This window comes from Sebastes fasciatus, chromosome 13, assembly GCF_043250625.1.
Source record: "Sebastes fasciatus isolate fSebFas1 chromosome 13, fSebFas1.pri, whole genome shotgun sequence".
NCBI classification, from domain to species: Eukaryota; Metazoa; Chordata; class Actinopteri; order Perciformes; family Sebastidae; genus Sebastes; species Sebastes fasciatus.
Genome location: NC_133807.1, coordinates 17,965,719 through 17,993,715, shown reverse-complemented (window position 1 = coordinate 17,993,715; position 27,997 = coordinate 17,965,719). Strand labels below are relative to the sequence as shown.

The 27,997-nt window shown below is 39.3% G+C and overlaps 3 protein-coding genes across 3 annotated transcripts; 2 read left to right on the top strand and 1 right to left on the bottom strand.

Annotated features, from left to right (window-relative positions):
• akt1s1 (AKT1 substrate 1 (proline-rich)) lies at positions 1-5,506 on the bottom strand. The gene is made up of 6 exons (XM_074655912.1): positions 5,348-5,506; positions 3,700-4,477; positions 3,332-3,608; positions 3,165-3,248; positions 2,901-3,073; positions 1-1,805 (listed from the first exon to the last, which is right to left on the bottom strand). The coding sequence occupies exons 2-6, from the start codon at positions 4,090-4,092 to the stop codon at positions 1,668-1,670; spliced, it is 1,065 nt and encodes a 354-aa protein (XP_074512013.1). The 5' UTR covers positions 4,093-4,477; positions 5,348-5,506; the 3' UTR covers positions 1-1,667.
• A 4,062-nt stretch (positions 5,507-9,568) lies between these two features.
• tbc1d17 (TBC1 domain family, member 17) lies at positions 9,569-18,848 on the top strand. The gene is made up of 17 exons (XM_074655911.1): positions 9,569-9,713; positions 11,048-11,143; positions 11,227-11,304; positions 11,394-11,505; positions 11,845-12,028; positions 12,178-12,289; positions 12,864-13,034; positions 13,171-13,296; positions 13,416-13,519; positions 14,571-14,665; positions 14,780-14,896; positions 15,963-16,063; positions 16,423-16,522; positions 16,900-16,997; positions 17,580-17,696; positions 17,834-17,920; positions 18,070-18,848. Exons 1-17 carry the CDS (start codon positions 9,591-9,593, stop codon positions 18,229-18,231), a joined length of 1,983 nt encoding a protein of 660 aa, XP_074512012.1. The 5' UTR covers positions 9,569-9,590; the 3' UTR covers positions 18,232-18,848.
• A 3,983-nt stretch (positions 18,849-22,831) lies between these two features.
• Positions 22,832-26,802, top strand: ccndx (cyclin Dx). Its single transcript, XM_074657365.1, has 5 exons — positions 22,832-22,859; positions 24,673-24,947; positions 25,043-25,258; positions 25,802-26,128; positions 26,331-26,802. The coding sequence occupies exons 1-5, from the start codon at positions 22,832-22,834 to the stop codon at positions 26,478-26,480; spliced, it is 996 nt and encodes a 331-aa protein (XP_074513466.1). The 3' UTR covers positions 26,481-26,802.
• The last annotated feature ends 1,195 nt before the right edge of the window (positions 26,803-27,997 follow it).

Below are 27,997 nucleotides of genomic sequence, written 5' to 3'. Positions count from 1 at the left end.
TTTTTCTCTCTTGGTGTTGCTCCTTTATTTGAAACAAAAGTACTTAACGGAACATTTTTATTTGTTTTTGAAATGTCAGAGATGGACATTTGTTCCTTTCAAATCTCTTTCTCTCTCTCTCTCACAGTCACTTTCTCATTCATTCGGTCATTTCATCAAGATTACTGGAGCAAAAAAAAAAAAAAAAAAAAAATAACTCAGTATTGATTTACAATCATTCTATCAGTCAGTCATTCATTGGCAAAAGTAAAAGTACAAATAGGCATGTTATGAGGAGGTGCTGGTGTCCTCCGCTCACATTTTGAAAAGCCACAAGCTTCATGTTAATAAACCATTTCTCTGGTTTCTACCCCTTGAAGGAATAGACTGGTGTTTTTTGCGGGGTGGGGGTGGGGGGTGGGGGGGGGGGTGGACGTCAACAACTGGCCTGTTGGTCGACTTACCCAGTAGATAATAAGAGCATGCAGGGAAACATCCATGTATTCCTGGGAGATCACTGGCTCTTGTGCTTCATGTTAAAACTTCAGCATATATAATAATGGCAGGGCCGTGAGCTAGAGCTGGGAGATGCTTAGCTTAGCTTAGCATAAAGACTGGAAGCAGGGGGAAACAGCTAGCCTGGCTCTCTCTGAAGTTCACAAACACACCTGCCAACACTTTTAAAGCTCACTAGAAAACACAAAGAGACATACAGAAATGTCAAAATGTAAATTTTAAGTGGAGTTACGTGTAATGTTGGCAAACAACACCCAGGATCACACGCAGGTTGTTTCCTTGCTCTTCTCAGTTTGTCAACATTACGTGAATGCAGCTTGTAGCCAGAGACGCTGGGCGGATGGACAAGCTGTCGAGAAATAGTTACAGGATGTAACTTGTTAGTTTACATTCCTGCTTGTGTACCGAAAAAAAGTATGCAACACGTTAATTAATGAGCTTTAGAGGTGTTGGCAGGTGTATTTTTGAACTTCAGAGAGAGCCAGGCTGTTTCCCTCTGCTTCCAGTCTATGCTGAGCTAAGCTGACTGTGTCTCAGGTCTAGCTCACGCACACAGACATAAGAGATTAAAATGTTAAAACTATTCCTTTAAGCTAGTTTTATATCATGTTTCAGGAGCGTGACCAAACTGCCACTCTTTGCCATGTATCGTTTAAGGTAAAATAGCATTTAGCATGCAGCACTGAAGCCAACAATCGACCGGGTACAGATGGCTGCTCCCCAGATTCTCATCAATTCACAAGTGATTTTACCAAAAGGGCAAACCTGATCAGCACACAAGGTGCGTAACAATTAGCCAGTTAGCCTACTATACACCCTGTTTTAGTGTCCTTGTTGGTCAGTGCAGTGGGGGCTACCACACACACGTCTTGAGGTCTAATCCTAATGTAGTGTTGCGGGATGTGTAGTAGCTGGTATTGTGACATGTGTAGTGACGAGGTGGGAGGGGGGGTGTGGTGTTGAAAATGTTATTAGTGTTCATAACAACATTTCTTTCTCCTTCGAAGCATGTGCCGTTAATTTTGGTTAGTGAGAAATAAATGGAGGTACTAGCTTTTACGCTGTTTCACACCCTGCACGTCACATCTGCCAACCGACCCGGGTCTCCTCCCGCCACGACGACCTTCATCTCTCCCTCTACCCCTTTCTCTTTCTCTCTACTCGCCTCACTCTCAGTGCTTGAGGGAGAAGTCCCCTGTGTTGAGACGGGGCCGAGGCAGGGCCCCAAACATTTCCGTCCCATCGTTGGCTCCGGGGGCCAGCAGGGCCTTCATACTGGCAGCGATGTGATCCAGGTCAGCAACGCCCACCTGAAAGACAACACACATGTTAACATGACACAGGAGGGAGTACACAACCACTGGTATGGTTGATACATCCAAGCACTTTAATATATATATATATATATATATATATATATATAAATATATATATATATATATATATATATATATATATATAAATATATATATATATATATATATATATATATATATATATATATATATAAATATATAAATATATATATATATATAAATATATATATATATATATATATATATATATATATATATAAATATATATATATATATAAATATATATATATATATATATATATATATATATATAAAAGGTGGTTAAAAAGGAGAACATCTGGAGAGAAATGAAATGAACTCTGTTTGTGTGCTAACTTCTTGTCGGATTGTTTTTCATTCTCGATTTGTAAAATATTTGCCCGGTACGACCTTGCACAATTGTCACACACACTTTTACGGTCACATGAACTGACGGAGCGGTCGTGGTCATTAGTTGGCGCATTAGAATACTGACAACTGAATAGTTGCTTTGTCTTGGTCTTCAGACAGCATGAAATATGTCTGAAGACCAAGACAAACTGAAAACAAAAAAAACAACAGCTCGCTTGATTATCAATTATTTCATTTTCTAACTTTCAGGATGTCTGCTTTTGAATTCAAATCAGGGTCATGGAAACTGATTACATAGTAAACATTCTTCCAAGTTAACTTGCTCCGCAGCAGAATAAGTTACCATGGTGATCTACCCTTGTTCGAATTAAGTCAACTTCATGTTATCAAATTTGAGTTGAGCGCAAAGACAGCTGGTTAACCCACTAATCTCCTAGACAGGGCTGTCCTCGACCACAGACATTTTGAGTCGACTAAAACTCATGCAATTTTGTTGACTAATCGATTAGTTGATTTAATCAACAGATCTGTAAAATTGAGTTTCTCCACAAAGAATCAAACAAAATCACCACTTATCTTGTGTTTACCAACCGATTAGTCGACTAACCGACTAAGAGGGGGCAGCCCTACTCCCAGAACATTTTAATCTCTGCATGCAAACCAGCAGCTACGCCTTTTTGTACAATTACATGTGCTCACCCGTTCTCCACTGTTGCCTTCTCCTTGAGCTCTGCCTCCTCTGCAGCCCCACACGGGCACAGATACAGGCAGCGAGCGGGCCAGAGCCATGGGGTTGGCATGACGGGACGAGTACGCAGGCAGACCCATAGACATGCCACGCGTCGGCGGAGGAGCATCCTCGCTCAGAGAGCCTATCAGGTAGAAAAATGCATGTGAATAATGCACCAATGTGGATCTGAGCGCAGTATGTGACTACCTTCAGTCAGCACGCCAAAATCTTACCATCAGTGCTCTCCTCCTCCCCGTCGGACTCGAAGAACGGCTCGCAGTCCCTTGACAGAGAGTCCTCGTCCATGGAGAAGACACCTGAAGCAAAATGATGAGAAATCCTCAGTGTGGATGCACATCAAAGCATTTAGATACACAGATGAACTTGCGTCGCTCCTCACCAGCACTTTCATTCCCGTAGGGTCTCCTCTCATCCATGTCCTCCTCCTCCTCCTCCTCTTCCTCGTCCTCACACTCTTCTTCCAAGTCCTCAATCACAGACCTCTGTCTGCTCTGCTCGGCCTCCAGCGCACCCTTCTCCCGTTCCCTCTCTCCGTTGTCATTCTGCCCGCCGCCCTGCCCGGTCCCAGCTCCTGGGCTGTAGATCGACGGGTAGCTTTGGGAATACAGTCTGCTATTGGGACTGACTCCGCCCACCCCGCCATCTCCTGTAAAGCTCTGGAACAACAACAAAAATCCACCATGTTATGGATGTGAACTGTTTAAATTAGTATCACAGTGCAGTATGCAGCACATGCAGGCCACTCACCCCCCTGTGTACAGGGTCAGAGGTCAGGTCAACCACCAGCTTGGTTCCTCCCTCTCTCCCCGCCTGGCGTGTGTGCTTTTGGGTTGTTAGCATGGTCGTGGAGTGCAGCACGCCGATGTCATCCATATAGCGGCGCGCCGACTCGGCCAGAAACCCTTGACCCCATACATTGTAGGAGAAATCACACTCCTTAGGAAAGGCACTGCTGCTATCCCGTTTCCTCATCCCATCTCCGCCTCCAGCCAATGACCGGAACTTCTTACACGCTGTAAGTATAGCCAGGTCGCAGCCAGACTTTTGGCAATACGTTTCCGCAGCAGAAAGTAGCGCCAGCCAGCTCTCTTTGTGGTTGTCTGGGATCTCGGGCTCGGATGACTGGGTGATGGAGGCCATAATGGTGCGAAGTAGTGTTTGCAGCTTTCTAAAATGGACTGACCTGATGAAAGAACTGAGTAATGCTGATGAATGATGAAGAGTTCTGAGGTTTAAAAGCTTGGGTAGAGTTGGATTTTGGGGGGCACCAAACGTAATACAGTATTAACAGGTAACTTTGGTAGCTGCGGTGTATCTGACTTTGCTCAAAATGTTGAAAAATCACTGTGTTTCTTCTGTCCTGCTGGTGGTAGTTTTAGCACTGGTGAAGAAGCAGGGGGACAATAATGATCTATCAGGTAGAGAGGCACTGGGTGACTTAAAGATATGATGATATGTTGGGCGGTGTCCTAACACACTGGAGAGCCAGGGGAGAGAAGAGATGTTGCCAAGTTGCTGGTGATACCTGTAAAAACATTAAAAAAATAAAACAAAATCAAGGTGTAAAATTATGAAAATCAGAATCATCTTTATTTGCCAAGTACATACATGATCTTATACTGCACTAGAGCTTTTACTCTTGTGTGTTATATTCTATTTATGTTCTATCCTAGCTTTTATTTTCTAATCTTTAATGTTTTTATAACTGTTGTGTCTTAATGTTCTTTTGCACTTTGTTGCAATGTCCTTGAATGTTTATGTAAAGCACTTTGAATTGCACTGTTGCTGAAATGTGCTAAACAAATAAAGCTGCCCTGCCTTGCCTGGCCTTGCCTACATGACTCTGGTTTTATGCATCTCTCTCAATGGACTTAGACAGATTAGAAATAACAGCTAGGAACAAGAAAAATGTAAGGAATAGACAAAAAGGCATTACATATCATTGTAAAATGTTCTTCTACAGAAAAGATGTATGCATTGAGAGACATTGCACATCTAAATATGTGCAGATAAACACATAAAAGCAACCTGTTTACAGTAATCTGTCAGATTGTCGCAGCCACCTCCATGAGCTGCTTGACACCAATCTCTGCTAACTAATGCTGCTGTAGCTACTGTAAGGTTAGCTGCTGCTGTAGCTTCATAATGACTGCTCTCTATGGATCCCATTTACTGACATCTTTGCAATCCTTTCTGCATCGTTTTACATGCTAGGGACTTTTCCCTGCACGGTTCCTGCTGCAGCTGTTGTTGTTGATCTTGTTGTTGATTCAGTTGTTTGTGTGCAGCAGCCTCCTCATGATGGAACCACATTTTCACCTCCATTTTTCATTCTTTAGCAGCAGCCGAGACGAGCAAGTATAAATGACAGAAACCAGGTGAGACGTTCACTCACCTGTTCAGTTTCTTTTCTTCCACGTTGCCAGATGTTTATCAATCCTAAACTTTACTTCTTTTTGTGTCATACGTCTTCTACATTCTCCCACGGTTTCTCTCCCCTAGCTAGACTCTAAACACCAAGCAGCAAGCTCGCAGGGATTAATAACGACCTACCCGGCGAAGAATTTCAAAATAAAAGCCGTGTCAAATGATACAAAAGCTTTATGTGAAATGAGGAATATGTGGTCAAGCTTTGTTTTTATGTCCAAAGCGACGAGCAGGCATCTATAAATACATTTCAGATTTATTTCCCCAAAAGTTTCCTGGAAAGAATTATGTAGTTCAATAATTGGCAAAAATGTAAACAGTGTTCAATTGGATAGATAGATAGATAGATAGATAGATAGATAGATAGATAGATAGATAGATAGATAGTAAATTTATTGATCCCGAGGGAAATTCAAGTTTCCAGCATCACAGTTCCATAGTGACCGTTATTAGTGACCACTTTTATTAAGATCCTTTTCATTCTTATTACTGGGACCAACTTGGGGTTACTTATGGATATTTTTAAAGAGTAAATCTATATTTCTTTTATTCTGATAAATGCTGTTTAGAGTATGATGCCAAAGATGTCCTTGGTATATGATGTCAGTCTGGAAAATAGCTGAGGCATAACACCCATGGGTGTTATCCATGTCTGAATAAAAGGATTTTGATTCACAATCAGAGTGCCTCGGATATTTTCCAGACTGCCATCCTATACCAAGGACTTCCTTTCAAAGTAAGCTGGACAGTCACTGTTCTTTATTTTTATTTAACTACTTGCCCCATCCTTGAAGAGCACCTGTTTTGACAATAACCTGATATTTTCAGGTGGAACTTCATTCATTCATTCATTCTCACTGTGCAATATCATTTTCCACTTGTGCAATTTTGTTCATAGTCTGTTTATTGTCAATACTGTACTGCTCCTATTTTTATACTTCCTTCTATTTAAATAGTTCATATTTTGTTAAACTTTTTTTTAGCTCTTTTTTACTGTGTTAGATGATGCATCTTTTTTTTTGCACTATCCCCTTTTGCTGCTGTACACTGCAAATGCCCCCACTGTGGGACTAATAAAGGAATATCTTATCTTATCTTATCTTTTTTTTACTTCAACATTTCAAACACTGAGTTTCCTGACCCAGTGGCAGCACTCACATTTTTTCTTTATCATCTATGACTCAAGTATGTAGTTAATGAATCATAAAATGCACTTAGTTTAACATGTGACAACATTATTTTTGAAGGCTAATGACGTCAGCTCCCATCCGGTTTTGTTTTCATTAGCTCCGGCTAACTTGACTAAGCTCTGACGTCACCTGTTTACTTGACTTCCAATTGAACGCACGTTGAACACGTGACAGAGCTCTGTGGGCGGGCTCGTACCCGCCTTGTTCTCGTGCACGTGTACGCCCCACCTCCTTCTCCTCCTCACCTAAAGCCCACCTACCAGCTGCTGCTCACATGTCACGTGGGAATGGTATTTAAAGTGTCATGTGGCTCGAATATTGTTTTGTTTTTTTCAATATTTATGTTTCTATCATTATTGTGTTGTATTATCTCTACATATTCCTTCCTGTAGCTGTCAGACTCCACAGACAGCACTGCACCCAGTAGACCACTTACACTTACACACCAAAAACTGACAATAACCTGATATTTTCAGGTGGAATTTCATTTCATTCTCACTGTGCAATATCATTTTCCACTTGTGCAATTTTGTTAATAGTCTGTTTATTGTCAATACTGTATATACTGCCCCTATTTTTATTTTTATTTTTATACTACTTTTATACTACTACTTTCATATTTTGTTACACTTTGTTCAGCTCTTTTTTATTGTGTAATCGTATATTATCTTATCTTTTATTATTGTACTGTATTGTCTCTGTATTGCACATATTCTTCATACTTTTGTGAACTTTTGCTCTTCCCTGGTCAATATTTTGCACATTCCTGCACAAAACTGTACAGCTCTTTCGTTTTAAAACAAATGTATTGTACATATTTTTATTGTATCTTTCCTATTTTCTATATATGTTTCTTGACTTTTGCAGTGAATGCTTTTTATTTTATATTTTCTCTTAAATCAGGTACATTTTATTTTCATATCCCAATATCACAAATTTGCCTCAAGGGGCTTTATAATCTGTACTGGACATACAGACATGTAATAGATGTCGTGTGTCAGAGTAACCAACATAATGCAATTACAATATAAACAATCAGGATGATAAAATTATAGATATATATTGTAAACATATATATTATGTTTATTGTTATGCACCAAAACATCAAGGTAAATTGACAATAAACCTGATTCTGATTTTAAACCAACACCATTTCCCATATAATATATAAAATAAATATCCACACTGTATGTGATATGCTTCTGTATCTTTTAGAGTTGATTTCTTTTACTTGTTTATAAAGCTTTAAATGACTGTGCTCCTCACTACATCAGTGATTTTATTTTATTTTATGTTCCAGCCAGATCACTAAGGTCCTCCACCGCTTTTCTTTTAAATGTTCTTTATTTGTCCCATAAAAGTACCGGTGACATGAGAGTGCCTTCAGTTTTTATGCCCCTAAACTGTGGAACTCACTGCTTCTAGATATTAGAATGGCAAGCTCTCTCTGTATTTCTAATAGGAAATTAAACACCTATCTTTGTAATCTGGCTTTTAATTTGGAATAATGTTATAGCCTAGTTTTTAAGCTTTAATCACTGGTTTTTATATTATTTTTTATCCCTGGTGTTTATTTTTTTCATTGACTTTTGACTTTTATTTATTTATTTTTAACTTTTATTGTTTTATGAATTTTTAGTCTTGCAAACTTTTATTTATAATTGTTTATTTTCTGGGGGTTTTATGTGAAGCATTTAAGGCTGCATGTTTGTATGAAAGGTGCTATATGAGTTGTCAAAATAAATGTAAGTGGCTAAACGAAAGTAAACAAAATTACCAGAAACTAATATTATTACAATATCTGTCAAAAGCCATGTCTAAGTGTAGTTTACTATCATATTATGGCCTTTTTAAAAAATAAAAAAGACAAAAAATACATATTTATATTTTTAAAATTGCCCCAAAAAAAGGGAATGAGTGCAGCTCTATACATATGACAGCCAGCGAGAAATCACTTACCCAATGATCTAAGTGACTTAATTCAAAGAGGATGTGGCACAATGGACTGGAAGAGGCCCTTCTACCATTCACTTTATGAATGATTTGCATGTAAACAATAGTGCCTTAGGAACAGTGTGCACATGTGTGCATAGACTAAGCATAGACTAAGCTACTGGAGTTACCCTGCAGTATATTCATTTTTATCAGTCTCTTCTGCACTATATTCACCTAATAGTCGTGTATCACAGCTGTTACCCTGCACAGCTGTTACCCTGCACTATATTCAGTTTTAACAATTTTCTTCATCTCCTTGTATTTTTATATCTGGTATATTTTTTTGTAATTTGCATTACTAACTTTTTTACTGCCTTTTTACTAACATGTTTTTCACTATGGAACTGTGATGCTGTAAACTTGAATTTCCCTCGAGATTAATAAAGTTACTATCTATCTATCTATCTATCTATCTATCTATCTATCTATATAAAATGTATCTTTCTATGAATAATGTGTGTGTTTGTTTTTTTCCTCCCTTATTTTTTTTAATTTAATTTAGTATTTGTTTAGTTTAGTTTAGTTTAGTTTATTAGTTTATTATATCGTGGACAATACCAATTAATTGACTGTAGCAATAACAGTAAAAAGGGCAGCTTTAGCCAACATGGCTAATATCCAGCTGTAGTCCCCGGCCTGATGACAATAGGCACCCTAAAAAGAACAATACATTACAGCACATTGATTAAAAGGAAAGAGTTAAGACGGAGAAGAAACAAGATAGATCAATAAAGATAAAAGAAAACAGTAAAACATCAGTACAATCATGCAGAGACAGCACATATAATCGAAACATACAATAAACATCAGTACAATCACATTCAGGGATGCAGACAGACAGCACGTATAGACAGGCAGCATCCATGATCATGTTCGTTTGTTTTTAATTTTGTATTATTATTATTATTATTATTATTATTTTGATGAACATGTTAAAATTACTGTGAAAAAATAATACAATTTCATTATAAAGAGAAAATTAAAAGAAGACAAAAGCAGTATTCTGTCCTGCACTCTGATTGGCTCATGACGTCCCATTTGGGGGCGGGGCTTTCCATAATCAGGAAGTATGACGTAACATTTATTTTGGAAAATCGAAGTCGAGCCAGAGGTGACGGAAAAATGGAGCAAAACGTTCCTGATTATAAGGTATTTTCTATTTATTTACAACACTATTACTGTCGGCATTTAACAGTATGAATGTTGACAACCTCCCTTCCTTTTGACTGTGACATTTTGTGTGAAACGAGTCGAGATTGCTGTTCCTGTTAGCTTATTGTTAATAGCTAGCTGTCTCTAGCTCCTCAATAACATGTTGTCATCTGTTGTGTAGCAGATATCTGTATCTATCTATAACCATACAGACATTATTACAATGTGCCAGCTAAGTCAGTCGATACTGGGTCATCATAGTAAAGTGTTTTCTGTTTCCGTCTTCCCCGTCTGACCTGACAGAGCTGTAATCATGTGATCTGTCATTAACAAGCTCTTTGTTGTTGTGTGGTTTTGTTTACCTGCCATATGTTAGCTATTTGATGAGTTATTTTAGGCCTAATCATATTCTTCTTTTGTTTTATGTGACGTTAAGATGACCTGATTTAAATGTACAATATTTAGATAGTCGTTGAGCCATATAACATCACTGTAACACCAATACAAACAAACAAACAAAAACACAGATGTCATATTAAATCACTCTATTTCCTCATTCACAACATCTCTATTAAAAGGCAGGAACAGGGTTTTCACTATAGGCTCTATATACCTCTATATACACAAGACAATCTGGCCAGAGTCCATCCAAAAAGAAAATCAATCCTTTAAGCTTCACTGCTTAAATGTGCAGATGTGCTGCTTTTCTTTGTCATATATGATATTACACTGAATATCTCTGGTTGGACAAAAGCCATTTCTTAGGCTGTGGCAGAAAAAAATAATAATCACAGTTTTTTAATATTATATTTTTATCCCTGTTTTTTTTTTTTCATTGACTTTTTACTTTTATTTATTGATTTTTAACTTTTATTGTTTTATTATTTTTTAGTCTTGCAAACTTTTATTTATTATTGTTTATTTCTGGGGGTTTTATGTGAAGCACTTAAGGCTGCATGTTTGTATGAAAGGTGCTATATGACCTAACCTGCCACAAATAGCTAACCTATTTGATGAGTTACTTTAGGCCTAATCATATTCTTCTTTTTTTTATTTGATCAGTAATTTTTATTTTTTGTCTCTGGATATTTATTTATTTATTATTTTCCTTTTTCTCTACCTTTCCTTCTTTTTTGGGTTAAATTGTCATGTCATCATACTGTTGTGTTATTTTGCCTGTATAAAAGAAATAAATAGATGATGAAAATAATCAACACTTAACATGTTCCCATGACTGACACAAGCTAAAGTGAACCATCCAGTTATTTCAGCTTGCATGTTATGATTGATTTGGCTACTTAACATGTATGTGGGTCATTTTTTCTCCTCAGCTGATATTTGAGAAGGAGGGAGTGTACCTCCACACAAATGCCAAGCGGAGTAACCAGGACACAACTATCCCAGGGTTCATCCGCATTGTTGAACGGGTAAGCAAATCTGTGTGAGTCGTTAAGGTACAAATAGGGAAATCAAATAAACATTGGGATTATAAACATGCATTTGTTTTTAGGCCGGTGTGCCAGCTTTAGAGTGGAGCCCGCTAGAGGATGAGGGTCGCAGTGCCCCTGCTGTACTCTACACCAAAAAGGTCAGTGATCATCTGTTTGCTACACATGAAAACACACATGAAGTATTTTTACTATCTCAGATATAATTCCCATCAATCTTACTAATCAGGATGGAGAAGGAGGGGAGGAGGATACGAACTTTGACCCCGGGTATGAGCCAGACTGGGCAGTTATCAGCACAGTGAAGAAAGATCGAGAACACGTCCCAGTCAAAGACTCAGGTGGAGTTTACCCTTCTGTCACTTCTGGCAAACTGTAACCTTAAGGAAGGGTGTATGAGACTAAATGTTGCCTATAATATACTGCACGTCTTAATGCAAATATTTGTACATATTTCATATTTCTTAAATTCTCATTTTCTTATTTTTGATTTTAGTATTTACTTATATTTCTTTACATGTATTGTGTTTATATTGTAGTATTATGTACATAATTTACATGTCAGATACTCCTTTATTTCTATTTTCTTACATTCTTTATGTTTATACAAGAGCAACTATAACGCCCCGATTTCCTCCCACGGATCAATAAAGTGTTTCTGTTTCTGATTTCGCCTGCAGGTCAGTGGTCGTTCTCTCTGCCTCTCTCAGAGCTATACTCTCTTCGGAGGGCTCGGTTCTCTTTGGGGCGAAACTTCCTGGTGCTGACTAGCCGAGGGGGCCACCCACTGCCTGCTCTGCACTTCCACAGAGGAGGAACCAGGGAGCTGTTTAGGGCCCTGCACCGTTACATCATCTTGGACCAGTACGTATCATCATCATCCTAAATCTAGCAGCAGTTTCTGTCCTATTGTTACTGTAAACATTCATGTCATGACAGTTCTGGAAACAGCTATTTGTTGACAAATCACATGAGTATGAAAAACATCACATGGTTTCTGTTGTTATCATCAGGTCACCAGTTGACGGGCGGCTCTTCCTTGCCTACCCTCAGGACCCAGGCGCGCTCTCTCAGTCCTTCGATAAGCTGCAGCTCCTCGATGATGGAGGCGCCGATCTTGTTTCGGTAATTTACCTCTATCATAAAATCTTTATTGTTAGCTTGTTGATCAATACCAATGACTCACCGATCAAAGTCCCACTCTAGCCTATACTCTGTTTCGGAATCACAATCCTAACCTCCTCTCACACTCCTATCTTTAGCCGCTCAGTAATGAAGCATTACCAGCGTCGCAGCACATGATCGCTGTGTCCAAAACACAGTGGGAGTAGATGGACTCTATCAAGCGTGTTGCAATAGAGTGGATGACAAGTCGGCGTGATGACGTTTAGTAGTCTCATCTAGCCACTTGTTAGCAACTGCCTTTTTTAAGACACATAAAGGCTTCAAAATTCACAAGTGGGGTATTTACTGACGTATTTTATACCGTAGAACAAAACGTTAAAATCTTTTAAGCTTGTGTTAACCACAGACCTTATGTTTGGCATCTAACTATAACCCATTCAAAAAACCTACTGACTTCCAGACGAGGGATTTCTGGGTTTTAGGACTCATTCCTGTAGCGCTTTATTCTCTCTCAAAGTAGAGAACCTCTATGTTTGTTCTTGTTTGTGATCCTGTTCTCTCTCTACCTGAACAGAGATTTATCCAGGACCCATACGCCACTACATTTGGTGGATTCTCCAAAGTCACCAATTTCTTCAAGGCGGCACTTCGACCTCCAGGGTCGCCCGCCCACCTACGTAATGCTCAGGATCCTAATTTGCCCCACCAGTCCGACGACGAGCCCGGCTTCGAACTCATCAACTGTGTAAGAGAAGGAAACAAAAAGAACAATTTAGAGCACACAGTTATGTCTAATACAGAGAGATTACACGTTGTTATAATGTTAAGGGACACAAGAATCTAAATCAGTTGTTAATGTTTGCATCTGTGCTTCCATGAAGGGGGTAGAGCTTGGTCCCAGACCAAACGTAACCAGGGGACAACCGCTGAACAAATGGGACGAGTTTCTGGATCCAGAGGGGCGAGTGAAGAACCCAGAGAAGATCAGAGAGCTCGTATTCAGAGGGGTGAGACAGAAAATACAGTGACAGTATACCTCCTATGTGGAAGACACACGTTGTTTACTTTCCTCACCCCTCCATCTACCAGATTGTGCAGGTTTTCATGCCAGTCTTGTCTATTGCAGGGTGTCACACCCTCCCTGAGGAAGGAGGTGTGGAAGTTCCTCCTGGGCTTTTATCCGTGGAACAGCACTTTCAAGGAAAGAGAGGACATTCTGCGCTACAAAACGTTAGTGTTATTATTACTGCGCATGTTCTCCTAACTCTTTTTGATGGTTAAAGGAATAGTTCCACATTTTGGGAAATACGCTTCTTTCTTTTTCTTGCCAAGAGTTTGATGAGGCCAAGAAATAGTCCAACACAACAAACCTCACATAAAAACACAACTTCTCCTTTTTGCTCTTCAGATTTTGTACGAATTAAACAAACGAGATATAATGTGTTATAATAATATACGGTGAACTTTAAAGGTGTTAGTTGGAGTTTGTTACTTTAAGACAGAACCAGGATAGCTTTCCCCCCCCCTGTTTGCAGTCTTTGTGCTAAACTAAGCTAACCCGCTGTAGCTTCATATTTACCGTACAGACGGGAGAGTGGTATCAATCTTCTCATTTAATGCCAGCCTTATACCAAACAACTTTTCAATCGATTTCACTGTCACAGACTGTCCAATGTCGGAATAAAATAACGAGTTTTGCTAGAGTTGTGGCGCGCTCCCGTGATCTGGTAGGTGTTCATAACACTCCGAGCCCGAGCTGCCTTAAGTTAGCCTTTCTCTCGTCTCGACTTTCCAAATAAAATCATGTTTAATATTATCGTACGTTTTTAGTCTTGGCTCATGCAAATAGTGAAGTTCAATGACGTGAACATTGTCAACTCAACAACCAATAGGTATGCTCTCTCCAGCACCTAAACAGGAAGTAACAAGGCGGGTAGACGGTAAACATGGGGGGGACTTTGGGGAGGTACAAGAACAAGTGTCAGTTCTCTTCGTCTGCTATAAGCTGATTCTGTTTCTGCTCTATTGTTCAACAGGAGCAGGATGGCAAATAATCTCAAAAGGAATCTAGTTGTAGTCTTGCAAATCGTGACCCTGCAAGAACCCCAGTCTTTACAAAATGTTATAGTCTGTGACTAAAAGCTGTGTGACTTAAAAGTCTTTTTTCTAAGTCTTCTAATTTATATAATGGTAGGCAAGAAAGCGAATGAGCCTATTTCCCAAAATGTCAAACTATTCCTTTAAGGTAGTCCACTTCTTTAACGCCTTTGTGTGTCTGCAGGGACGAGTACTTCAGAATGAAGGTGCAGTGGAAGTCGGTCAGTGAAGAGCAGGAGATGAGGAACTCCCTCCTCAGAGGATACAGAAGCCTGATAGGTCAGCCCGGAAATCCGCCGTAACACACAAGATCTGTTCATCGTATCAGTCAGCTGCCTGTGAGAGCTGCAATAGATGTTGAAATTTTAAACTGTCTTTGTTCTGTCGTAACAGAGAGAGATGTCAGCAGGACAGACCGACACAATACGTTCTTCTCTGGGAACGATAATCCAGGACTGACTCTGCTGCACGATGTGCTGATGACATACTGCATGTACAACTTTGATCTTGGTATGTATGTCTGAACAACAGAGGTGCACCAGTACTGAAAACAATCAGATGTAACAAAAATGAAAATGATTATTTATTTATAATGAATTAGCTGCTGTAATGAGAGCATAGCATGTCTTTAGTCATTAATTTGGTCAGATTATGTGCTTACTGGGGTTTAATAATCTTAATAATTATTAAGAATATTACAGTGACACTCATTTTTGGACAATAAGAACAGGCAGCAAGATACAAAAACATTTTAAAGATGTACTAAAATGAGACACAGATTATTATTCTCAGCACGTTCATATATAAAGAACAGTGTAGGAGGTTAGGTGTGGTTAGGTGGCTCTGCACATAGAGCATTAATAACACATACAGTAATAATATGTGGAAATAATTACACCTGTGACCTTCATCCTTCCCGTCTGTATACCCCAGTGCCTGCAGTAAACAGCAGTAGACTTTTTTGTTCATTACAATCATCTTTTAGATAATTAAAGGGATGTTTTCGGTGACCATTCAGGCAGATAACATCAGGACAGCATGGGCACCCTGACCGGTCTGTGGCTACGCAGCCCCATATGCAACAATCTGCGATGCTCTGTGTGTTCTGAAACCTTTCTATTGGAACAAGCAATCATTTTTTCAGCAATTTGAGCTCCAGTAGCTCTTCTATTGGATCGGACAACACGGGCCAGCCTTCACTCCCCACGTGTATCAATGAGCCTTGGGTCTGACCCTGTCGCCGGTTCACCGGTTTTCCTTCCTTGGACCACTTTTGGTAGGTCCTGACCGCTGCAGGCCGGGAAAATCCCACAAGAGCTGCAGTTTTGGAGATGCTCTGACCCGGTCGTCTAGCCATCACCCTTGTCAAAGTCGCTCACATCCTTATGCTTGCCCATTTTTTCTGCTTCCAACAAAGTTCAAAATGTTCACTTGCTGCCTAATATATCCCCCCCACTGCCAGGTGGCATTGTAAGAGATAATCAATGTTATTCACTTCACCTGTCAGTGGTCTTAATGTTATGGCTGATCGGTGTATATCCATGTCACCCTGACACTTTTGTTTCCATCTGTCCAGGTTATGTCCAGGGGATGAGTGACCTCCTTTCTCCTCTCCTGTTCATCACCCAGAACGAGGTGGAGTCCTTCTGGTGTCTGACAGGCTTCATGGAGCTGGTGGTTAGTAGAAATGTCTCACTTTCTCTGTGACATTTGAATTTCAGGCTGTGCAGTTGTGTTACTGTGTTACAGGAACAGTAGACTACAGCTGCAAACAGAAAGTTTGACTCAAAGCTTAGATTGTTGCTGCTTCGTGCGGTCAGTTAAATGATTCCCGTGTGGTGACTTAATGCTTCATCAGCAGTTCTGATTTAAATGAAAGCAGGAAGCACACATTGTTAAATTTACAGCAGTTTCATTGTGGTTTGGATGCCTTTCGCTGTGATTTCTGTTAAGGTTTCAAACTGAATAGGTCATATAAATAGCAGTTTTTTGATGTGTGCAGCGACTTAACAAGTCTGTCCTCATTTCCTCTGCAGCACCAGAACTTTGAAGAGTCTCAGGAGGCCATGAAGCAGCAGCTCCTTCAGCTCAGTATCCTGCTGAAGGCTCTGGACCCGGAGCTATGTGACTTCCTGGGTTAGTCAGCTAATACTCACCCAGTCACACTGGATTAGATTAAAATAAAGTCCTGAGGCAGAGCTGGGAACAAGTTATTAGGATAATGCAACAAAAAGTAGGGCAAGGATATGGATTAAAAATCTATTAATTATGATGTATAAAAGTATACACACATACAGAATCTGCAGAATGGGTGTACACTATGTTGATGTGCATGATAAGATTGAAAATGTATGCTGCTAAATAAGAGGAAATTCATGAATTTCCGGGATACAGGGTATGTAAAATATGCAAGACTAAAAACTCTCGATGTTACTTATTTTCAAGGAACTCATTCCTCTTTTTTGTTGACCACTAAACTAAATTGAAACATATATATTTCTTCTGTCCATCAGACTCTCAGGACAGCGGCTCTCTGTGCTTCTGTTTCCGCTGGCTGCTCATCTGGTTCAAGAGAGAGTTTTCCTTTGAGGACATCCTTATCATGTGGGAGGTGAGTGCACCATATCTACTTATATTCATGAATATTTTTATGATACTAAAGTACAGTCAGGATCGCCTTGATGATGTTAAGCTTCATATGCAAACATGCATGATTTTTGAATGATTTAAAGGCTGTATGTTCAAAAAAAGTTATTTTCCTGTGTTCACTCGTCATTCATTGGTATATCTGTTGATCCCTTACTCTGGAAATTAGCAAGCAATAATCATGATCAAAACAAATGAACTGCTGGTAAAATAAACATAGTGTCAATATACATTGATTGCTTTTGGTATGAATGAATTCTGTAAACTTCATTTTTTGCAATTGCATTTATAGTATTAACTTAGATGTGGTGATAAAGGCTTCGAGAGTCTGGAAATTTCAGGTTCAAGTACATTGAATGTTCTTGAAAAGGGCTTGAATTTTCCTCTTAAAAATCTGTACGAACCCTGCGTTAATAACATTTGACTTTTATTGAGGTATCTTCTTGATTTATTTTTTTGAAAATAATAAATAGTGTAATTATGTATCTTATCTTAGCTAACTTCATTTACAAGTATTGTTTCGTAAAACATCCTTTTCCTTCCTCAGGTCCTCTGGAGTCGTCTGCCATGTGACAACTTCCACCTGCTGATCGCCTGTTCAATCCTGGAGTCCCAGAGAGGAGAGCTGATTGGCTCAGACCACGACTTTAACACTATTCTCAAGGTGAGTACTGTACGTGTGTGTGTGTGTGTGTGTGTGTGTGTGTGTGTGTGTGTGTGTGTGTGTTTGTGAGACAGGAAGTGAGTAACTTTGTCTGTAACTATACACTCATCTGTGTCCACATTGTGAATGCTCCTCAGCACATTAATGAGCTGACGATGAAGTTGGACCTGCAGACTGTTCTGGAAGGAGCAGAGGCCATCTACCTACAGCTGACTCAGTGCAAGGTAAGAGCTGCTTCATGGGCCAATAAGATCCAGCATAGAGTCAAGTATGAGTCTCAGTGGATATAATGAAGAGCAAACATGTACCTGTATTTTAAAAGCTAAATCTAACCCGTCAGTAACCCTGTCCTCTAACCTCCTGTCCTCCTCAGGAGATTCCCCTGAAAGTGCTGCAGGTCCTGGGTCTCTACGTCCCCTCCAGCTCCGAGGAGGACAGCCCGGACTCCCAGGCCAGCGAGACACAACGCCTCCTCTGCGAGTCCCAGGCAGGAGCTGCTGCCTCTGATTCAGCATGCGTTCCCACCTCTCCTTAAATGTGCAGATCAGCTGGTGGACTGATGTATGGACGATCTTTATATATGAAGAAAGAGATATATATAAATATAGACTGTATATGATCAAATGAGAAAGAATGCAGACTGTTTGGTGAAGACTGTTGTTACTATTTGTCAGAGGCAGGGGGCGGTGTTGAGTTTTTTTTTCCGTTTAAAGTACCCATGAGTGTTACAGTTTAAGATGTTCTAGAAACACTATAGCCTTACCTGCAGTGCTCCTTTTCTTTGTGTATGTCGCCACTTGTTTACATGTCCTATGTCTTTGCTAAAGAGTACTGCCCTCCTTTCTTACTCTCCATGCTGCCCTTTTCACAAGTTATTTAATAATCGTCTGTGCTTGTCCTCTCAGTGCGTTTTATTATGCGTCCCCTTGCCACTGCTCCTTTTAAAAAGGGAAGAAGATGAAGGATAAACTCACTGGCAGCACCTTGTTAGTACTGTACGATGCCATTCCAGCCCTATGCAAACTTTATTGCATGCCTTATAGTTTTCACACGTGTGGCGTGGTAATATTTTAAGCCTTGTAATTATCTACATGAAGTCATAACGTTTTCATCCGCTGATTATTTCCAAATAAATGGTTGAATCTTAACAAAGCAGGGTATTTATATTTTTCATTTCACTTACTATTCTGCACATCTATTCACAGCAAGGATCTGATTTATTTATTTACAAGTACAGACCAGTAGCACATATTAGAACAAACTAAATATTAGAAACGTCTCTCTGTGTAATGCAATACAATTGGACAACACCACTAATTAAAGTTGAATCAACTCCTCTTAAACTGTTTCAACAAAAACTGAACATTATAACCTTTATGAAGGAAGCTGTTATTACAGGCTTGTTGAATTAGACTGCTTTAGTTTTAGCTAGGTGTACCTAATAAACTGGCAGCTGAGTGTAAAGCCTAAGCCAGTTTGCCATACCAGTCCCTGGATGGGCCCTTATACAGATACATAAAACTCAACAAGAAAATATATAGAAATAACACACAAAAAACACAAAATAACACAAATCGCCATAAGAAAATAATCCTAACAGCACGAATAAAAAACAAACAAAACATGCAAAACACAAACAGTAACACTGGATCATTCATGACTGATGTCTCTTTAAAATCTCTTTCACCTTGATTTTAAAATGATCCCAGTAATGATCCATTTTCAGGTCTGTGGATAAGAAGTTCATCATATTGATCCTCTGAACAGAGAAAGTCGTCTGTCCAAAGGAGGTTTTCCAAAAGACCAGAAGCCCTGAGAGGTACCACCATGTCTCACTGAGGGAGCCTGGTTATTTACACATGTATGTATGAGTTAAATATGAGCAACTTCAGGCAAGGCATGTTTATTTATATAGCACATTTCAGCAACAACGCGATTCAAAGCGCTTTACATAAAATATAAAACATTAAAAGCATCAAGAAACACATTATAAAAGATGAAATAAGATTAAAAAGAAAAGAAAATTAAATAAAATGTGTAACACAAAATGGAAAATAAAACCCACTGAATAATAATAATAATATTTAAGTTATTACTAATAAACCACTTTTAAGACCAAGAGAATAGTAATAATCAAAACTTATTAAGGGTAACACTTAATGTTAACCCCCCTATAAGCAAAGTCTTTAATAATTGGGTTATAACACACTATAGTGGAAGCAGATATAAGGTCTTTTAAGTGTTTATTGATTTGATTTGACTCCTCCTGCGAAGCATCCATATCTGGTATATAAACAGATAATATATGACAACATAGCAGTTGTTATTATATAGAATTTGTCTTCATAGGAGAAGTTATAATTGTTGAAAATATTGTACATTAATAAACACTTACAGCTGCATTATAATGTGCTTTTAAAGAATTACTGCTTAGATGATAAATAAATTATGATATATGAGGAAATTATGATAAAAATTAAAAAAGAAATTGGATTTCTGAAATTGTAATTATCCCAGTGGTGTAACAGTATAAACAGTATGTGTTTATGTGGCGTGTTAACTTGTGAACTGGTTAAACTTTGTCCCCTCCCCTCTCCGCCTCTCTCCCCTACCCCCCCCCCTGTCGCCAGCAGGTGTCTGTGTGAGGTGAATGGCTGAGAGAAAATAGGACCTCTGTTCTCCTCTGTCCCGGGAAATGAGCTGGAAAATGAGGGGCGGGGAACCACACCCCCTTCTCAGGACCTCTTTTGGCTCGCCGCTGTCTCTTTCCCCCTCCGTCAGTGTTGTTTGAATACAGCTGCGACATATGAATTTAGCAGGGTGCTTAAACAGGCCCACGATCTGTCACCCTGTTCCTCTTCCTCCCTCCGTCCACCCCAACCTGACCTCCAGAGACAAACTCACTCAGCCCTTCATTCAAACTCAATCTGCTTTCAGCCTGTTTTATAGGCGAGGGCCTTGTCGACAGCTTTAAACCCCATATACTCTCACTAATGCTACAATCGACTGAGTGTTAGAGGATTAGGCTCTCTTCATGTTGTCATTATGCTGGCTGTCTTAGAAAAGCTCTTATCTGCAGTAGATGATGATGTGACTCAAACTCTGATGCCCTCTGAGCTGGAGGTTTGAGCCGTGGGTTTGTTTTTAAAAAACGCAAGTATGACACTTTGTATGTGTCTCGAGGTGTGTTTATGTGTGGTGATTTTACAGGTTTCATTATTATTTAGTCACTAGTTGTCTTTCATTTTGCTTAAATTTAACTTAAACACTCTCACAAGAGGAATGTAGATGAATATAAATGACATACAAGAGTTCATCCTCCTCTTCAGGCTGATTTACACCTTTATAAGAGAAACATTGTGCTATTAGTCAGTGAGATTATCGGTGAACAGCCGTCCTCACTGTCACACAATTTTATTAGAAGAGTCCAGAGAAAGGCAAACATAATTGACATTCATATCCGTCCCTTAAATAAAGAGTTTGAGCTGCTTCTTATTAACTCTCCAGGACCAGGTGCAATAAATTCAAACATTATTTTTTACTATGTACATTAAAATCTCTTAATATGCACCCTTTGTAGTTACCAAAAGACCCTGTCCTTGTCTTATTTTTTTTAAATGTGTTCTTATTTACTGGTTTTACCTGTTTCTACTTACAGTTTTTAATTGTATTAACTAGGGCCAAAGAAATTCTTAGTCGACTAACACGATTTTAACGACTAATCGATTAGTTGATTTAATCGACAGATCTGTAAATCTCAGTTTCACCGCAAAGAATCACACAAAAGCACCACTTTAAATCTTGTGTTTACCAGAGATGTGCTCACAAGTTTCTTGGAAAAAAAGTCATGCAACATGAAAAAAGCATGACAAATGACTAATCGGCTAAATAAATCTTAGTCCACTGAGACCAAAACAACCCATTTATTTAACTAATCGACTAAGAGGCAGCAGCCCTACTATTTACTGTTATTGTTACTCTTTCTATTTCTTTTTTAATATCTGCTATTTAATCTGTTTAACTGATGGATGAGTGTATTGTTGCCATGCTGCAAGTCAAATTTTCCGATGTGGGACAATAAAGACTGAATTGAACTATTCCAGTAAAGTAAATATTTGCACATATAAACATCAAATCAGAGCATGAGGACATGAATTCATAATTCCATGAGGTGGCACTTGTTGGAACTGGACTTTTTGTTGCAGACATGCTGAACCCAAGTGGGTTTTACTTATTTAAAAGCAGGAATTCCAGCTATGCATCAGAAACTGTGTCCATATGGCAGCTACAGTACCTGCTGTTCTGTTCTGTCAGTCTTCAGCGCTACAATCACATTCACAAATTAAAACTTTTTATTTTTGAATTCATGTAATTAAAAATTTTGCTTTTAGGGTGGATTTTCCATTCGTAAAATGCGAAATACAGTTTTCGTTAATGTTGTTGGGTGTTTAATATAGTACACCACCCTTTAGTTAAGTTCTAATTTTTTAGGTTAGGTTACAACCTGTTAACACACTGGCAATAAAAAACTATTTATATGTGAAAAAAGTTACATACAGTCCCTTTAAAGTTAATAACTTCATTAAATTCATTATAATCTTTCTATTAAATATAGTATAGTTCCAAATGTTCTTCTCAAATATCATGTCAAATTTAATTTATTTAACTTTTTACTCCTGAATGTACGCTCATAGCTAGTGAAAACGGCCACCAGCTCCACTTTGAATAGAATGAATTATTGATGCTCAGCTGAAATCAAGTGTCAGTGAGGCCGACGTCTATTTAACTCCTATTGGAAACATGAGCTGCCATTGATGCCTGAATGTGTGAAGGGCCACCTGTAATGACTGTCAAATACAATCTGTATTCTCCACTGAGGAGTGCGACCCCATTGTGACCGTCAGAGGAGTCCCCCGAGAGGGTGCTGCTGTGAAAAGTGTGTCTATCCACCCCATGAATGTGTGTGTGAGGAGCCAGCAGCAGGCAGAAGGCCAGGGGCTGTTGTCTGACACTGATTTGTAAAGGGAGACAATACGGCTCATTGACCTGCCCGGCTCCACTGTCTGTTGCACATACCTCGCCCAGCCCTCCCCGGTGGCTGCGCTGCTCTTTAAACACCAGCAGCAGATTGCCACATGGAGGGCGGGGGGCAGAGGGCCACAGGTTGCTTTGACAATGAGAAACCTCAGAGGAGACGAGACAGAGACAAGAAACATAAATATACAATAAATAAAAAATACAATGAAAATATAAAAAAAAAAATATTATTACTATTTTAAAATATGTAACTATTGATCTTATATCATTGTTGGGTATTTTATTTCATTTATCTTTCGAATTATTTTATTTGCCTCGTTGCAGTCCTGAAATGTTTCAATCCGGGTTTAACCATGTAAAGCACATTATAACTTTATTTTGAAAATTGATGTACAAATAAAGCTTATTATTAATATATTTCCTTATCTATCCTATGGTAATAAATATAGGATCAATACAGTATTAGGGGCCAGGTCATACTGTTTACACTGGTGGTTCCCAACTTTCAGGCTTGTAACTTCTTGTGACAAAACTAAATCTGTTGGCTTCCCCTCATCACAAGGCTACAACTAATGATTGTTGTTATCATCGATTAACCTGACAATTATGTTTTTGATCAGTTGATTCATTGTTTGATTTAGATTTATGTTTTTTACATACAGCTCCTTCATGTTTTTAGGTTGTGTTCAATAGTTTTGTAAAGTTTTGCTGTTGATTGGTTTATGAAAAGTCCGAAAATAATGACTGATTGTCTGACACAATTTCCCAGAGCTCAAGGTGACGTCTTCAAACAGCTGGTTTTCTCCAAAAAAAAAAAAAACAGTCCAAAATCCAAAGATGATTAATTTACTCTCATACATAAAAACCGAAAAATATCACATTTGAGAAGTTGGAACCAGCAAATTTGGGTCATATTTTAAAAAATATTTTAATGATTAATTAATTATCAGAATTGTTGCTGATTGATTTTATGTTTTTTGAATAATTTATCAAATTAATAATTATTTTCAACTCTATTTACCTTAAAGATCCGGGAAATGTCTAAAAATATGAACAGAATTTTTTGCAATTTTTGCAGAAATATGTAAATATTTTTTTCCAAATTTATCTTGTAACTTCAAGTTTGAAAACCACTTTTAGTTTTTTTATTATCAGAAATCCCAACTGGGATAATTGTATAAGTATTGCAATTGTAATTATCAAAGAAACAAATGTAATAATATGTATTTATGGCTGACTATCTTTAAAGACAAACATAACTGAATAAATGGTAAGTTTAATAAATATCTCTTCATCGAACAGCAGCAGGATTTAACATCCAGCCAGACTTTGACATATTTCCTCTGGTTGTAAACAAACACCGTCCTCCTCCTTTTGTCATCCATTCCCATTGTCAGAGTCTGGATATGACCTTTTCTCTCCCCTCTCTGCCTCTCTCCCCTCGTAGCCTTTTCTTTTCCTCCCTTCTCTCTTTCACTGTCGAAGACAAGCTGTTGCTCGGTCCCTGAGGGCCACTCCCTCACTTGTCTGCTCCTCTTTCCTCCCCCCTCTGCCTCCCTCTCTCCCTTGCTCTCCTCCATTCTCCCTCTCCCCACCTGTTGAAGCAATTGTTGCACTCACCATATTGTTGTCTTCTTATTATTTTATGTCACTCACGAGGGTCCACGCCCCTTCCTACGCTCTCTTTCCTCCCCTCTGTGCCACTCCCTCTCTCCCTCTCTCTCTCTCTCCCTGCTGGGTATAAAAGTCAGAGACCAGAGTTGAGCAGTGAGATTCAAAAGAGCACCACAGGAAGCCAAAACTGCCTCAACTAGGAAAAAGGATTTCCCAGCTTCCTGTTTACCTGCAGACCACCCAGCTTCCTCAGGTGACAGAGGGACACTAGCTGCTGTCTTTCTTCCCCATTTGGACATAAACAAGCTCATATTTTACCCAGCAGACAGAGGCATGTCTGTGTCTCTGTGGTGTGAGGAGGTGGAGGATGACCAGAGTCAGGACAAGGGTCAGGACCAGAGCCCGACTGAGCCCCAGGCCCAGGGCCACATCGTGGGCTCGTCTCAGCTGCGAGCCGCCTGGGACCCCAGCGTGTCCGGGCACCGTGTGATCCAGAGGCTGCTCCATGTGGAGGAGAGGTACATGCCCTCCATGCTCTACATCACCCTCATCCAGCGGGAGCCAGAGCGCAGGGAGGAGCTCGCCAAATGGGCCCTGGAGGTATGAATCTCTCCCCGCGGTGCTGGATGAGTTATGTCATCATCACAGCAGCTGTGACAGTGATGCCTCACATCTTCTTTTTCTCTCCTCTCCAGGTGTGCTGTGAGAGTGGCTGTGATGAGGCTGTGTTCCCCCTGTCTGTCTCTCTGATGGACAGGTTCCTGTCTGCCTCTTTGTCTATACCTGTCTCACCGTACTGCCTGGCTGCTGGATGCATCCTCATCGCCTCCAAACTCACAGAGTGTGACAACGTCACGGCTGACATGCTCTGTGCTGCAGCTGAATACAGCTTCCAGCCGTCCAACCTGCGGGTGAGTCAGTGAATCAGTCACATAGCATCCACACATGTGGTGCTCATACATTTACAGTGGGATTAAAGGATTAATCAACAAATAATATCACACAGTTTTGACTCAGTTCTTCAATTCAATATTGGTGCTTTCATCAAATTTAGAATTTAAAATTGGGGTAAATGAGTAAACTCAATGAGCTCTAATGCAGACTTTAAAGGGGACATATGCTCATTTTCAGGTTCATACTTCTGGGTTACTAGTAGAACATGTTTACATGCTTTAATGTTTTCTGATCTAGACAGCCCACCAAAAAACTGACAGGGTTGTCTTATTCCCCAGTTTGTGAGTTGGAAGGCACTCCAGATACCAAAATGTATGAGGTCAAGCTCAGAGATATGTCCTCTTTAAGACCAGGAGAAGACCATATTTAAGATCTCTCACAATATAGGCCTATCAATAGGCTAAATAAATCCCTTACGATATCTCCTCTCACATCACAATGTCTGTATTATAACAATATTACACAATCATCTCTAAACGCATCTGTCTTCCCTCCATCAGGAGATGGAGCGTGTCATCCTCGCCACCCTCCGGTGGGACACAGCAGCAGTGACTCCGCAGGACTTCCTCCCACATTTTCTTGCCTCCATGGGGGAGAGAGGAGATGGACACAGCGGTGACTCTGAGGAGGGGCTGCTCTCCACCCTGCGGCGGCACAGCGACACGCTGGCGGCCATGTGTGCATGTGACTCCCGCTTTCTGGGAGCAACACCGTCACTTGTTGCTGCAGCATCACTAAACTGTGCTCTGAGGGGCCTGGGCACCAAGGGGCCCGTTCAGCTGGCTGTGATGAGTGAAGCACTGGCGAAGCTCTGCCAGGCTGACCTGGTGAGTACACCTGTAAAGTCTGCACATTTATCTGATTTGATCACATTTAGAGTAAGAATTTTTGCAGGGATGAGAGTTGCAAGAATAATCAGTTTTAAGCAAACAGACTCAGAATACTTGTGTTTTGAGGGACCTGCTTTGTTTTACAGTCTTTGCATCTATGACAAAAATCATGTATTCTCATATATGTCTTGCATCCCAGGTAGTGCTGGAGTGCTACAGTGACATGATCGAATATGCCCTCCGACAGCGGCTGAGGAGTGGACTCCAGCAGGGCCCCATGGAGAAAGATGAAGAGGTGGAGACCGAAAGGCCCGGGACACCTACTGACATGAGAGAGATTGATTTCTAAACACTGAATCAGTTGTTGCATTGAAAGTGTGAATCAATCAAAAACCTTTCATCAAAGTTCATCAGTCAAACTGATATAAATTTATCATGACCTCATAATGCTCTGACATGTTTTGATACTTTAAAATTATTTTATTGAGTGACTGTTAATTTATTTTTTAACTTTATTTATTTGTGAACAATTTTTGCAACCTTGTGTTTTGCATGTGCCATATTTAATTATCTATTTCTATTAATTATATTGTAGGCCTAGATGTTATTTTTTTTATGCATAATATTTATACCTTTTATTTATTATCACGTGCAATTGTTGGCTCTTACGATGTTAATTTATTTTCAACTTGCCAAGACTTTGTGTTTGTGTACTGAATTAAATATACAACAAATATATTTTTCAAAGCAATTAAACGTTTAAAACGTTTGTACATAATATGTTTTGTGTTATTTCGTGTGTTATTTATTTACCAATAATGCGGCATTCACTAACTACTCATAGGGTAATACTTCCGAGATTTAAGATTATGTGACAATTCATCTAGTTTTGGTGGGACATAATTACCACCTTAAAGAAAAGTGACAATTGTTGTTGTCTTTTAAAATCGAGGGTTTCTGACTTATTTTTAGCCGTAGTACGATAAAAAATAAAACATTAATCTGATAGAAATGGGATATATATCTACCAAAGGAAACTCCTCCGTTATTTCCGACAGTACATGAAGGCAGCATATTGGTCCAGCGCTGCATTTTCTAGTGATGGGAATTTAGGCTCTTTTTAGTGAGCCAGATCATTTGGCCCAGCTCATCAAAAAGAGCCGGCTCTTTCGGCTCCCAAACGGCTCTTCATTTTACCACTTCTGCATTTTTATAATTCAGCCAAATTTAGCGCTGTTTTGACCTATGATTAGCATGTGTTCACATATATCACTTAAATTATTTAATATAATTATACTAATCCTTATAATTTCCAGAATACCATAATTTTACATGCTACTTCATTTCCGCGCAGCGCACTCCTCTCTCTCTCTTTTTCTCCTCCTCTCCCTCCTGCTCTGTACCTGAAGACTGTCAGCACGCCGCGCACCCCCGCCCCTCCCTGCTTGAGGGTATGATCGTTGTCTGTCATCACCTGATTGAAGATCATCCTATCATTCTGCCTTGAATTAATAAAAAAAAATTGATGTACAAATAATGCTTATTATTACTATATTTCTTATCTATAATATAGGATCAATACAGTATTAGGTGCCAGGTCATACTGTTTACACTGGTGGTTCCCAACTTTCAGGCTTGTAATTTCTTGTGACAAAACTAAATCTGTTGGCGTCCCCTCATCGCAAAGCTACAATTTATGATTGTTGTCATTATAGATTAACCTGACAATTATGTTTTTGATCAGTTGATTCATTGTTTGGTTTAGATTTATGTTTTTACATACAGCTCCATCATGTTTTACGTTGTGTGCAATAGTTTTGTAAAGTTTTGCTGTTGTTTGGTTTATGAAAAGTCAGAAAATAATGA